At 51.3% G+C, this 14,940-nt stretch overlaps 1 protein-coding gene across 2 annotated transcripts in view; it reads right to left on the bottom strand.

Moving 5' to 3' along the window:
* Positions 1-2,265: 2,265 nt before the first annotated feature.
* ccdc32 (coiled-coil domain containing 32) overlaps positions 2,266-14,940 on the bottom strand; it is a 79,254-nt gene continuing 66,579 nt past the window's right edge. For both annotated transcript variants that reach the window (XM_070877378.1, XM_070877379.1), the window contains exons 3-4: positions 7,561-7,717; positions 2,266-2,877 (exon numbers count right to left, since the gene is read on the bottom strand). In XM_070877378.1, the coding sequence (XP_070733479.1) occupies positions 2,733-2,877; positions 7,561-7,717 (302 nt within the window). In that variant the 3' untranslated portion in view covers positions 2,266-2,732. The remainder of the gene's footprint in view (positions 2,878-7,560; positions 7,718-14,940) is intronic.

Here is a 14,940-nt window from a genome sequence, read left to right as displayed (position 1 = left end):
CAAGCAATTATTAACATAGACTTCAACCAGAGAGCTGGGGAAAATGAGAGCGATGAATTCTCTGACCTTTCCCAACTCTGTTGTTAATTTTCTCTCCCCAACTCTTGCTTCTCTCGCCAGCGATGCTGCCTGACCTGCTGAGTGTTTCCAGCAAGTGCTGCTTTCATTTCAGATTTCCAGCATATTTTGCATTTGTCAGAGCCTGACATCTCTGTCACAGGTGGAACAGCACAGCTTCATTCGTTGCACATGGACCAATCATTCTGCAGCATCACCGACCCCAAGGCACTGATTGACATAGAAGCAGGTTTACCCATGCTCCCCAACGCAAGTGGAAGTGCTCTAGATGTTTTGTAGGGCAGTTTAACAGGTGTCGGATCAGAAGTGTTCCCTGTGAATGTGTGCACTCCTCATTCACAACCAGATGCTGCTGTAGGAAAGATAGGTTCATAAATGATGACAGAATAGTTTGACAGTATGTCAATCAATAAAGCACAGATCGATGGTTCTGATGGGGAGAGAGCAGGGCGTTGGGATTACTTGCAGACTGCATGTAGCCACCACAGGCAGGGCGGGCTATAAGCTGCTGTGGCTGTAAGGGAGATTCAGCTCAGTGACCTATTGTGGCAAATCCACCCACCTCAAAGGGCCGGGTTTAATGTCCAGTCTGTGCTGAGTTAGCTGGTCAGTCGGGCAGGAGGAGGAGCACGACAATCGGACAGCGCCTCTGTCTGGGAGGGTTTGCCCTCTTGGTCAATATCCAGTGGCCCAGACCGGTAAGCGTGGGCATCAAGTAACGATGCTGTGATTCCAACGTCGTTAAAATAGCCTGTTGGCACACACCACAGTGCCATAGGGTAAGGGAGGCTGCTGCAGGCTGTTGGACCCAGGGGGAGGGTGGGGGGCAGCTGTGGGTCGTGGGGGGGGGGCGCTGTGGGACGTGGGGTGGGGGGCTGTGGGATGTAGGGGGGGGGAGGCTGTGGGTCGTGGGGAGGCTGTGGGGAGGGGGAGGCTGTGGGACGTGGGGAGGGGGGGCTGTGGGACGTGGGGAGGGGGGGCTGTGGGTTGTGGGGGGGGGGCTGTGGGTCGTGGGGGGAGGCTGTGGATGTAGGGGGGCAGTGCTGTGGGATGTGAGGAGATGGGGAGGCTGTGGGACGTGGTGGGGGGGTGGGAGCCATGGGGTGGGGGAAAGAAGGGGTGGGGGCTGTGGGATGTAGGGAGGGGGGAAGCTGTGGGACGTGGGATGGGGGGGAGGCTGTGGGACAGTTTGTGGGGGCTGTGTGTCGTGGGGGGGGCAGGGGAGGTGGGAACCATCTGGTGGGGGAAAGAGGGGCTGTGGGACGTTAGGGGGGGGCAGGGGAAGCTGTGGGACGTGGGGGGGGGGGCAGGCTGCTGTGAGACGTGGGGGGTGTGGGGAGCTGCGGGGATGATTAAGAGCCACACATACAGAAGGATGGGTGGAATGGTCAGCACCCTTTCAGTGTAAAGGGCTGGAAACAGCGGCTCCAGCCGCCACTTCCCTGTGGCTCACCCAGGTTCCCGATACAGAGGCACTGAGCCCAGAGTTCTGCTCACCCTGCAGGAACAGTGTCGACGCGCCAGAGTGAATGGGCACCCACCCGGGTAGCGGGTCTGAGACAAGTGCAGTCTCTGAGATTGGCACGCAAAGGAAACCATAAAACCTACAGCAGGGCAGGGAAGCTACAGGGCCGAAAGCTGAGCACAGTTTTAATTCGCTCTATAATCTGAAGTGGAGGAGCCCGGGCAGCCGTCCTTCAATGGGCTGAATGTCAGATTATCAGCCTCTGTATAAAACCGGCAATAGTTTAGGTGCTGCTGCTGGGGTGGTGGAGGAAGTTGAGAGAATGTGTGCTGTTAAACTGATACGAGTCCCAGGAGGGCAGAGAAAACACTTCAAGGACACCCTCAAATTCTCCTTGAACAAATGTAATATCCCCACCGACTCTTGGGAATCCCTGGCCCAAGACCGCCCAAAGTGGAGGAGGAGCATCCGAGAAGGCCCGGAACACTTTGAGTCTCTTCGCCGGGAACATACGGAAGCCAAGTACAAACAGCGGAAGGAGTGTACAACAAATCAAGCACCCCACCCTCCGTCCCTCCAACCACCGTCTGCCCCACCTGTAGATCCCGCATTGGTCTCATCAGTCACCTGAGAACTCATATTAGTGTGGAAGCAAGTCATCCTCGACTCCGAGGCACTGCCCAAGAAGAAGACGACTGTGATCAGTGAGACACGAGATAGGATGAGTGCAAACCTCTTGACAGGCAGCAGTCTGTAATTCTCTATGGTACAGGTACATTAATGTAGTGAAGGGTACACAGATCATCAGGTTAGGGAACACTGAGCCCTGCACCCCCCCCGGCACTGAATGTCCTCGTGGCCTCTCATGCTCCTCCAACAGAACTCTGGCGGAATCCCAATTTACCCAGGTCGAGGCGATTACAGCCATTTACGTTGGTGGAACGGGAGAGGCCCTGAGGAAAACTCCCATGCGACTCCAATTGTAAAATACACATAAGACAACATTAAAGGATTGGATTCAGCTGCTGGATCATCGAGGTTGATTATTCGCACTTACAGCCGGCGCTCAATGTCATCGTTACGCGGTTCAATGTCTCAGTGTTCGCTGCTCAGCGCGGGCACAGCCTCCGCATAGCCAGCTGGAAGTTTCGGCTGGGAAGGCACGGGATGCAACAGGCATTGCGGGTCGTTACTGCTCACAGGCCAAGCGGCCCTCGCTCTCCGACTCCTCCTGGTCGGCACACCGTCCGTCGGGGTCGATCAGGTGCTGAATTTCCTCTGCGCTGACCGGAACTCGCTCCGGCTGCAGCCACCGCTTGAAATGGTCAATGGCGCTGGAGGAATAAAGGAAGTGATCACAGAGTAGACTGGATGCAGACAGGGCTTCCTAAATGTACAGAGTGCTACGGACCGGGAATCTTCTTTTACTGAATGGAAGCACAAAAAACCCTAACTGTGTAATGGAGCGACATCAATCCAGGGCGTAAACCTCCCTGTAAAACCAGCTGAAGGAACCGGCAACAACAGGGTTAATTCTGGAGGTCCAGTACTCCCAGTGAAGTGTCCCATTCCTATGCTATCATCCCCACAGGTCTTTAAAGCCACCTGTCGAGTATATCTGTGCATGTATGTATATATCTATGTGTGTGTGTGTGTGTCTGTGTCAGTGTGTGTCTGCATCTGTGTGTGCCTATCTGTGTATGCGTATCTGTGTGTGTGTGTGTGTGCTTGTGTGCGTGCGTGTCTGTGTGTGCGAGTCTGTGTGTGCGTGTCTGTGTCTATCTGTGTATGTATGTGAGGGTGTATGTGTGATTGTGTGTGAATCTGTGTCTGTGTCAGTGTGTGTGTATGTAGCTGTGTGTGGAGTCTGTGTGTGCGTGTGTGTGTGTGTATGTGCGTGTGTGTGTGTCAGTATGTGTGTGTGTCAGTGTGTGTGTGTGTAATAGTGTCTGTGTGAATACCTGTGTCAGTATGTGTGTGTGTGTGTGGGGGGGGGGGGGAAGTCTGTGTGTGTGTGTGTCTGTGTGCGTATCCGTGACAGTGTGTGTGTGTGTGTGTATCTGTGTGTATGTATCCGTGTGTGTGTGTGTGTCAGTGTGTGTGTGTGTGTGTGTGGGTGTCATTGTGTGTGTGTGTGGGTGTGTGTCTGTCAGTGTGTGTGGGTGTCAGTGTGTGTGTGTCAGTGTGTGTGTGTCAGTGTGTGCGTGTGTGTGTGTGCATCTGTGTGTCAGTATGTGCGTGTCTGTGTGACAGTGTCTGTGTGACAGTGTCTGTGTGTGTGCGTGTGTGTGTCAGTATGTGCGTGTCTGTGTGACAGTGTCTGTGTGACAGTGTCTGTGTGTGTGCGTGTGTGTGTCAGTATGTGCGTGTCTGTGTGACAGTGTCTGTGTGACAGTGTCTGTGTGTGTGCGTGTGTGTGTCAGTATGTGCGTGTCTGTGTGACAGTGTCTGTGTGACAGTGTCTGTGTGTGTGCGTGTGTGTGTCAGTATGTGCGTGTCTGTGTGACAGTGTCTGTGTGACAGTGTCTGTGTGTGTGCGTGTGTGTGTCAGTATGTGCGTGTCTGTGTGACAGTGTCTGTGTGACAGTGTCTGTGTGTGTGCGTGTGTGTGTCAGTATGTGCGTGTCTGTGTGACAGTGTCTGTGTGACAGTGTCTGTGTGACAGTGTCTGTGTGTGTGCGTGTGTGTGTCAGTATGTGCGTGTCTGTGTGACAGTGTCTGTGTGACAGTGTCTGTGTGTGTGCGTGTGTGTGTCAGTATGTGCGTGTCTGTGTGACAGTGTCTGTGTGACAGTGTCTGTGTGAGTGTCTGTGTGACAGTGTCTGTGTGACAGTGTCTGTGTGTGTGCGTGTGTGTGTGTGTGTGTGTCAGTATGTGCGTGTCTGTGTGACAGTGTCTGTGTGACAGTGTCTGTGTGTGTGCGTGTGTGTGTCAGTATGTGCGTGTCTGTGTGACAGTGTCTGTGTGACAGTGTCTGTGTGACAGTGTCTGTGTGTGTGCGTGTGTGTGTCAGTATGTGCGTGTCTGTGTGACAGTGTCTGTGTGACAGTGTCTGTGTGTGTGCGTGTCAGTATGTGCGTGTCTGTGTGACAGTGTCTGTGTGACAGTGTCTGTGTGTGTGCGTGTGTGTGTCAGTATGTGCGTGTCTGTGTGACAGTGTCTGTGTGACAGTGTCTGTGTGTGTGCGTGTGTGTGTCAGTATGTGCGTGTCTGTGTGACAGTGTCTGTGTGACAGTGTCTGTGTGACAGTGTCTGTGTGTGTGCGTGTGTGTGTCAGTATGTGCGTGTCTGTGTGACAGTGTCTGTGTGACAGTATCTGTGTGTGTGCGTGTGTGTGTTAGTATGTGCGTGTCTGTGTGACAGTGTCTGTGTGACAGTGTCTGTGTGTGTGCGTGTGTGTGTCAGTATGTGCGTGTCTGTGTGACAGTGTCTGTGCGTGTGTGTGTCAGTATTTGCATGTGTGTGTGACAGTGTCTGTGTGACAGTGTCTGTGTGACAGTGTCTGTGTGTGTGCGTGTGTGTGTCAGTATGTGTGTGTCTGTGTGACAGTGTCTGTGTGACAGTGTCTGTGTGACAGTGTCTGTGTGTGTGCGTGTGTGTGTCAGTATGTGCGTGTCTGTGTGACAGTGTCTGTGTGACAGTGTCTGTGTGTGTGCGTGTGTGTGTCAGTATGTGCGTGTCTGTGTGACAGTGTCTGTGTGACAGTGTCTGTGTGTGTGCGTGTGTGTGTCAGTATGTGCGTGTCTGTGTGACAGTGTCTGTGTGACAGTGTCTGTGTGTGTGCGTGTGTGTGTCAGTATGTGCGTGTCTGTGTGACAGTGTCTGTGTGACAGTGTCTGTGTGTGTGCGTGTGTGTGTCAGTATGTGCGTGTCTGTGTGACAGTGTCTGTGTGACAGTGTCTGTGTGTGTGCGTGTGTGTGTCAGTATGTGCGTGTCTGTGTGACAGTGTCTGTGTGACAGTGTCTGTGTGTGTGCGTGTGTGTCAGTATGTGCGTGTCTGTGTGACAGTGTCTGTGTGACAGTGTCTGTGTGACAGTGTCTGTGTGACAGTGTCTGTGTGACAGTGTCTGTGTGTGTGTCAGTATGTGCGTGTCTGTGTGACAGTGTCTGTGTGACAGTGTCTGTGTGTGTGCGTGTGTGTGTCAGTATGTGCGTGTCTGTGTGACAGTGTCTGTGTGACAGTGTCTGTGTGACAGTGTCTGTGTGTGTGCGTGTGTGTGTCAGTATGTGCGTGTCTGTGTGACAGTGTCTGTGTGACAGTGTCTGTGTGACAGTGTCTGTGTGTGTGTGTGTCAGTATGTGCGTGTCTGTGTGACAGTGTCTGTGTGACAGTGTCTGTGTGACAGTGTCTGTGTGTGTGCGTGTGTGTGTCTGGTTGCGTGTGTGGTTGTTCTCCTAATCGGAGGAAGGACATTCTTGCTATTGAGGGAGTGCAGCGAAGGTTCACCAGACTGATTCCCGGGATGGCAGGACTGACATATGAAGAAAGACTGGATTGACTGGAATTTAGAAGAATGAGAGGTGATCTCATAGAAACATATAAAATTCTGATAGGATTGGATAGGTTTGATGCAGGAAGAATGTTCTCGATGTTGGGGGAGTCCAGAAGCAGGGGTCACAATCTAAGGATAAGGGGTAAGCCATTTAGGATCGAGATGAGGAGAAACTTCCTCAACTCAGAGAATTGTGAACCTGTGAAATTCTCTACGATAGAAAGTTGTTGAGGCCAGTTCATTGGATAAATTCAAAAGGGAGTTAGATATGGCCCTTATGGCTAAAGGGATCAAGGGGTATGGAGAGAAAGCAGGAATGGGGTACTGAAGTCGCATGATCAGCCATGATCATATTGAATGGTGTGCAGGCTCGAAGGGCCGAATGGCCTACTCCTGCACTTATTTTCTATGTTTCTATGTGTCTGTGTGAGTGTGTGTGTGTGTGGAGGGGGAGGTCATTGTGTGTATGTGTCCGTGTGTGTCTGTGACAGTGTGTGTGTGTCTGTGTGTGTCAAATGTGTGTGCATGTCTGTGTGTATGCGTGTCAGTGTGTATGCGTGTCAGTGTGTATGCATTTCAGTGTTTTGCATGTGTGTGTGGGGGGTCTGTGTGTGTGTGTGTGTGCGCGTGTGTCGGTGTTGGTGTGCATGTGCGTGCGTGTCTGTGCGTGTGCGTATGTCTGTGCGGCGTGTGCGTGCCCATGCGTGTCTGTGCGTGCATCTGTGCCCGTGCGCGCGTGTGCCTGTGCGTGCATGCATGTGCGTGCGTGTATATGCTTGCATGCGTGTCTGTGCTTGCGTGTCTGTGCGTGTGTCTGTGCATGCGCGTGCGTGCCCGTGTGTCTGTGCGTGCCCATGTGTGTCCGTGCGTGCACGCCCGTGCGGCGTGCCCATGTGTGCGTGTGCCCATGCGTGTCTGTCCGTGTGTCTGTGCGTGCATGCCCATGTGTGCGTACGTGTCTGTGCGTGTGTGCCCGTGCATGCATGTATACATCTGTGTGCATTCCCTGCAAGCTGTGCGGCCCGCAGCACACTGGAGCTCCCGCACAGCCAGCTCACCGGTCTTTAAATGGGAAAAACTGCGCATGCGCGGTATTTTGAATGGGCCGTGTAGCCTCTTAAAGGGGTTGCACACCCAAAAACTGAAGGGAAGAGTGATGGGTCTGTGTGTGTGTGTGTGTGTCTATATATATCAGTGTGTGAACCTTGGATTCCGGTGTGGATCAGGGTGGGGGCGGAGATCTAGGAGCATTGGATTCGGAATGTCACCCTGTGCTCTGACAGGGGGATCAAGTGGTTGTGGCTGTTTTCAAAGTATACAACTGAAGATATTAATCAGTGTTTTCCCAAAGTTAATAAGTCACTGCCAGGGGAGGGGTCAGGTATTAGTCCCTCCCACCACCTGCTTAATCCCTCGGTCCTAGTGGGGGAACATGCTGCCATTAGTCTCTGCATGGGGAATTGAGTCGTGTCTGGTTATTTGTAATAACTGGCAGAAGCCAGGTTACTGCAGACCAACGTTACCTCTGGTCCATCTCGTAACCATCACTGTACATATCAGACCCGTACTGCTCATGTAGGAACCGATCCCAGCATTCCTTCTTTGCCTGTGACAGGCTGCGGAGCATCTCTTTCGAACTTGGTTCCTCATTCAGACCCTTCAATTTTCTCAGGCGAGTTTCTGTTAGAAAAACACAAACCAGTCAGTACACAGACTGCACCAACTACACACAAACACAGTACACAGATTGCAGCAGTACATACATAGTGCACAGACTGCACCATCTACACACAAACACAGTACACAGATTGCAGCAGTACACATAGTGCACAGATTGCAACAACTACACACACAGTGCACAGACTGCACCAACTACACACATACACAGTAGACTGCACCAGCTACACACATACACAGTACACAGACTGCACCAGCTACACACACAGTGCACAGACTGCACCAACTACACACACACAGTACACAGACTGCACCAGCTACACACAGTACACAGATTGCACCAGCTACACACACACAGTACACAGACTGCACCAGCTACACACACACAGTACACAGACTGCACCAGCTACACACACACACAGTACACAGACTGCACCAACTACACATATACACAGTGCAGACTGCACCAACTACACAAACACAGTGCACAGACTGCACCAGCTACACACACAGTACACAGACTGCACCAGCTACACACACAGTACACAGACTGCACCAACTACACACACACACACACAGTGCACAGACTGCACCAGCTACACACACAGTGCACAGACTGCACCAACTACACACACACACACAGTGCACAGACTGCACCAGCTACACACACAGTAAACAGACTGCACCAGCTACACACACATACAGTGCACAGACTGCACCAGCTACACACACACACAGTACACAGACTGCACCAGCTACACACACAGTGCACAGACTGCACCAGCTACACACACAGTACAGAGACTGCACCAGCTACACACACACAGTACACAGACTGCACCAACTACACACACACAGTGCACAGACTGCACCAGCTATACACACACACACAGTACACAGACTGCACCAGCTACACACACAGTAGACTGCACCAGCTACACACACAGCACAGTGCACAGACTGCACCAACTACACACACAGAGTACACAGACTGCACCAACTACACACACAGAGTACACAGACAAGTTGACTTTACTATTTTGAGGACTGCCAACCTTATAAGTACCTCCTTTTTATCTATTTTTATCTTATCCAATATCACTGCTGCCTACTCGTTTACTGTGACATTGGCAGCATCTTCTTCTTCAGTGAAGAAAGATGCAAAGTACACATTTATACCTCAGCCATGTCCTTTGCCTCCATAAGAATATCTCCTATTTGGCTGCTAACCGGCCTTACCCTTCCTTTGACTACAACACTGCTACACACAGTACAAGACAGTACACAGACTGTCAGTGAGGGTGTGGGACTGTGTGCCAGTATTGGGTCTGTCGGTAATTGTGTATTCTGTTTCGGATCCCGACCCGCCTGGGATGGGTTTGGGCACACGGCTATGTTGCCCATGGTTGGAATCTGAGGCTAGATCATCCACTGTGTTCTTTTTAAAAAGCCAGCATTTATTGCTCATCCCTAATTGCCCCTGAGAAGATTGTGGTGAGCCGCTTTCTTGAACCGCTGGCGTCCGTGTGGTGATGGTACTCCCGCACTGCTATCAGATAGGGAGTTCCAGGATTTCGACCTAAAGACGGTGGAGGAACAGCCGATATATTTCCAAGTTGGGAATATGGAGGTGGTGGCGTTTGCATGCGCCTGCTGCCCTTGGCCTTCTCGGTGGGAGAGGTCACGGGTTTGGGAGGTGCTACCAAAGAAGCCTTGGCGAGATGCTGCAGTGTATCTAGGAGATGGTACACACTGCGCTGGTGATGCAGGGAGTGAATGTTTAAGGTGGTGGATGGGGTGCCAATCAAGTGGGCTGCTTTGTCATGGATGAGGTCGAGTTTCTTGAGTGCTGTTGGAGCCGCACTCATCCAGGCAAGTGGGCAGTGTTCCATCACACTCCTGACTTGTGTCTTGTAGATGGTGGAAAGGTTTTGGGGAGTCAGGAGGTGAGACACTCGCCGCAGAATACCCAGCCTCTGACCTGCTCTTGTGGCCACAGTATTTATATGGCTGGTCCAGTGAAGTTTCTGGTCTCTGCCCCTCTCCCCCATTGATCAGCGCACTGACGGAGTGCTGGAACAGATTCTTTCCCCACTGTTGGATCCAAAATTGGCTGAGAGGCAGGAAGCAAAGGGTAATGGTTGATATGTGTTTTTGTGACTGGAAGGCTGTATCCAGTGGGGTTCCGCAGGGCTTAGTGCTGGATCCCTTGCTTTTTGTGGTATATATCAATGACATGGACTTGAATGTTGGGGGTATGATTTAGGAGTTTGCAGATAACATTAACATAGGTTGTGTGGTTGATAATGAAGAATACCAAAGGGCAGAAAACGCTGGTGTGTACAGACCACCAAACAGTAGTAGTGAGGTTGGGGACAGCACAAACAAGAAATTAGGGATGCGTGCAATAAAGGTACAGCAGTTATCATGGGCGATTTTAATCTACATATAGATTGGACTAACCAAACTGGTAGCAGTATGATGGAGGAGGATTTCCTGGAGTGTATTAGGGATGGTTTTCTAGACCAATATGTCAAGGAACCAACTAGAGGGCTGGCCATCCTAGACTGGGTGATGTGTAATGAGAAAGGACTAATTAGCAATCTTGTTGTGCGTGGCCCCTTGGGGAAGAGTGACCATAATATGGTAGAATTCTTTATTAAGATGGAGAGTGACACAGTTAATTCAGAGACTAGGGTCCTGAACTTAAGGAAAGGTAACTTCGATGGTATGAGATGTGAATTGGCTAGAATAGACTGGCGAATGATACTTAAAGGGTTGACGGTGGATAGGCAATGGCAAACATTTAAGGATCACATGAATGAACTTCAACAATTATACATCCCTGTCTGGAATAAAAATAAAACGGGGAAGGTGGCTCAACCGTGGCTAACAAGGGAAATTAAGGATAGTGTTAAATCCAAGGAAGAGGCATATAAATTGGCCAGAAAAAGCAGCAAACCTGAGGACTGGGAGAAATTTAGAATTCAGCAGAGGAGGACAAAGGGTTTCATTAGGAGGGGGAAAATAGAGTATGAGAGGAAGTGTGCTGGGAACATAAGAACTGACTGCAAAAGCTTCTATAGATATGTGAAGAGAAAAAGATTAGTGAAGACAAACGTAAGTCCCTGGCAGTCAGAATCAGGTGAATTTATAATGGGGAATAAAGAAATAGCAGACCAACTGAACAAATACTTTGGTTCTGTCTTCACGAAGGAAGACACAAATAACATTCTGGAAGTACTAGGGGACCGAGTGTCTAGCGAGAAGGAAGAACTGAAGGAAATCCTTATTAGTCAGGAAATTGTGTTAGGGAAATTGATGGGATTGAAGGCCGATAAATCCCCAGGGCCTGATAGTCTGCATGCCAGAGTACTTAAGGAAGTAGCCCTAGAAATAGTGGATGCATTGGTGACCATTTTTCAACAGTCTATCGACTCTGGATCAGTTGCTATAGATTGGAGGATAGCTAATGTAACACCACTTTTTAAGAAAGGAGGGAGAGAGAAAACGGGTAATTATAGACCGGTTAGCCTGACATCAGTAGTGGGAAAAATGTTGGAATCAATTATTAAAGATGAAATAGCAGCACATTTGGAAAGCAGTGACAGGATCGGTCCAAATCAGCATGGATTTATGAAAAGGAAATCATGCTTGACAAATCTTCTAGAATTTTTTGAGGATGTAACTAGTAGAATGGACAAGGGATAACCAGTGAATGTGGTGTATTTGGACTTTCAAAAGGCTTTTGACAAGGTCCCACACAAGAGATTGGTGTGCAAAATTAAAGCACATGGTATTGGGGGTAATGTACTGACGTGGATAGAGAACTTGTTGGCAGACAGGAAGCAGAGAGTCGGGATAAACGAGTCCTTTTCAGAATGGGAGGCAGTGACTAGTGGGGTGCCGCAGGGCTCAGTGCTGGGACCCCAGCTATTTACAATATACATCAATGATTTAGATGAAGAATTGAAAGTAATATCTCCAAGTTTGCAAATGACAATAAGCTGGGTGGCGGTGTGAGCTGTGAGGAGGATGCTAAGAGGCTGCAGGGTGACTTGGACAGGTTAGGTGAGTGGGCAAATGCATGGCAGATGCAGTACAATGTGGATAAATGTGAGGTTATCCACTTTGGTGGCAAAAACATGAAGGCAGAATATTATCTGAATGGTGGCAGATTAGGAAAAGGGGAGGTACAATGAGATCTGGGTGTCATGGTACATCAGTCATTGAAGGTTGGCATGCAGGTACAGTAGGCGGTGAAGAAGGCAAATGGCATGTTGGCCTTCATAGCTAGGGGATTTGAGTATAGGAGCAGGGAGGTCTTACTGCAGTTGTACAGGGCCTTGGTGAGGCCACACCTTGAATATTGTGTACAGTTTTGTTCTACTAATCTGAGGAAGGACATTCTTGCTATTGAGGGAGTGCAGCGAAGGTTCACCATACTGATTCCCGGGACAACAGGACTGACATATGAGAAGAGAGTGATAGACCGGGCCTGTATTCACTGGAGTTTAGAAGAATGAGAGGAGATCTAATAGAAACATATAAAATTCTGATGGGACTGGACAGGTTAGATGCAGGAAGAATGTTCCCGATGTTGGGGGAGTCCAGAACCAGGGGTCACAGTCTAAGGATAAGGGGTAAGCCATTTAGGACTGAGATGAGGAGAAACTTCTTCACTCAGAGAGTTGTTAACCTGTAGCATTCTCTCCCGTAGAGAGTTGTTGATGCCAGTCCGTTAGATATATTCAAGAGGGAGTTAGATATGGCCCTTATGGCTATAGGGATCAAGGGGTATGGAGAGAAAGCAGGAAAGGGGTACCTGAGGTGAATGATCAGCCATGATCTTATTGAATGGTACTGCAGGCTCGAAGGGCCGAATGGCCTACTCCTGCACCTATTTTCTATGTTTCTATGTAAGAAAGCTGTGGACTGCAGGTGTGAATGTTTAAAAATGTATAGAGACATTGAAGTTGAGAACGTGGGAACTGTATAGGGACAGTATAAGCTAACAAACAATTCATGGAGGAATAGCCATGACATCTCAGACTCGAGACTGTGAAATGTTACAACACTAACACATATTGAAACAAAACCCACAGCTTGCAGAAAAACCTCAAGGTCTTATTAAATCATGTTATTAACCTGTCAATGTTTCATTGACAGAAGGTCTTTGTTTAAAATCGGACCATGCTTGGGTCGGCTTATGAGTGGACGAAGGGAAGGAGGGATCAAAAGAGATGGGCTGAGCTGGGATGTCACTCTAGCCCTATCTTGTTATCTTTTGCCGAAAATGTATAACCATCGTGCCTCGACAATGTAACGTCACTTATCCGTAGGGAGTGTGTACGCTCTATCGAGAGAGTATATCTTCTGTCTGATAGGTCTTGCCGGCCGGTAAAATAAAGACTGCTTTGTTCAAAGCACAAGAGGTATTCGACTCAGTAATTTTACTGAACCAGATTGAGAGAAAAGAATCTACATTTACACAGGAAGATATCAATGAACTGGTCAAGTGGGCAAAACAGTGGCAAATGGAATTCAATCTGGAGAAGTGTGAGGTAGTGCATTTGGGGAGGTCTAACAAGGCAAGGGAATACACATTAAATGGTAGGACACTGAGAAGTGTAGAGGAACAAAGGGACCTTGGAGTGCAGGTCCACAGATCCCTAAAGGTAGCAGGCCAGGTAGATAAGCTGGTTAAGAAGGTATATGGAATACTTGTCTTTATTAGTCGAGGCATGGAATACAAGAGCAAGGAGGTTGTGCTTGAACTGTATAAAACACTGGTTAGGCTACAGCTGGAGTACTGCGTGCAGTTTTGGTCACCACATTACAGGAAAGATGTTATTGCACTAGAAAGGGTGGAACAGAAGAAGCTGAGTGGAGGTCTGATTGAGGTGTATAAAATTAAGAGGGGCCTCAATAGAGTGGATAGGAAGGACCTGTTTCGCTTGGCAGAGGGGTCAACAACCAGGGGACATAGATTTAGAGTAATTGAGGGGAGGTTTAGAGGTGATATATGGTGAAATTTCTTCATGCAGAGGGAGAGGGGGAGAGAAAGCCGTTCGTTGCCGCTGTGCGGGAGGGGGGGGGGAGAGAAAGCTGTTCGTTGCCGCTGTGTGGGAGGGGGGGGGGGGAGAGAAAGCCGTTCGTTGCCGCTGTGCGGGAGGGGGGGGGGAGAGAAAGCTGTTCGTTGCCGCTGTGTGGGAGGGGGGGGGGGGAGAGAAAGCCGTTCGTTGCCGCTGTGCGGGGGGGGGGGGGGAGAGAAAGCTGTTCGTTGCCGCTGTGCGGGAGGGGGGGGGGGGGGAGAGAAAGCCGTTCGTTGCCGCTGTGCGGGAGGGGGGGGGGGGGGAGAAAGCTGTTCGTTGCCGCTGTGCGGGAGGGGGGGGGGGGGAGGGAGAGAAAGCCGTTCGTTGCCGCTGTGCGGGAGGGGGGGGGGGGGGGGGAGAGAAAGCCATTCGTTGCCGCTGTGCGGGGGGGGGGGGGGGGAGAAAGCTGTTCGTTGCCGCTGTGCGGGAGGGGGGGGGGGGGGGAGAGAAAGCCATTCGTTGCCGCTGTGCGGGGGGGGGGGGGGGGGAGAAAGCTGTTCGTTGCCGCTGTGCGGGAGGGGGGGGGGGGAGAGAAAGCCGTTCGTTGCCGCTGTGCGGGAGGGGGGGGGGGGGGGAGAGAAAGCCATTCGTTGCCGCTGTGCGGGGGGGGGGGGGGGGGGAGAAAGCTGTTCGTTGCCGCTGTGCGGGAGGGGGGGGGGGGAGAGAAAGCCGTTCGTTGCCGCTGTGCGGGAGGGGGGGGGGGGGGGAGAGAAAGCCATTCGTTGCCGCTGTGCGGGGGGGGGGGGGGGGGAGAAAGCTGTTCGTTGCCGCTGTGTGGGAGGGGGGGGGGGGAGAGAAAGCCGTTCGTTGCCGCTGTGTGGGAGGGGGGGGGGGGAGAGAAAGCCGTTCGTTGCCGCTGTGTGGGGGGGGGGGGGGGGGAGAAAGCTGTTCGTTGCCGCTGTGCGGGAGGGGGGGGGGGGGGAGAAAGCTGTTCGTTGCCGCTGTGCGGGAGGGGGGGGGGGGGGGGGAGAGAAAGCCGTTCGTTGCCGCTGTGCGGGAGGGGGGGGGGGGGGAGAAAGCTGTTCGTTGCCGCTGTGCGGGAGGGGGGGGGGGGGGGGGAGAGAAAGCCGTTCGTTGCCGCTGTGCGGGAGGGGGGGGGGGGGGAGAAAGCTGTTCGTTGCCGCTGTGCGG

Source organism: Pristiophorus japonicus, chromosome 4, assembly GCF_044704955.1.
Source record: "Pristiophorus japonicus isolate sPriJap1 chromosome 4, sPriJap1.hap1, whole genome shotgun sequence".
Lineage (NCBI taxonomy): Eukaryota > Metazoa > Chordata > Chondrichthyes > Pristiophoridae > Pristiophorus > Pristiophorus japonicus.
Note: the sequence above shows the minus strand (reverse complement) of the source record. Positions and strands in the feature narration are given on the sequence as shown.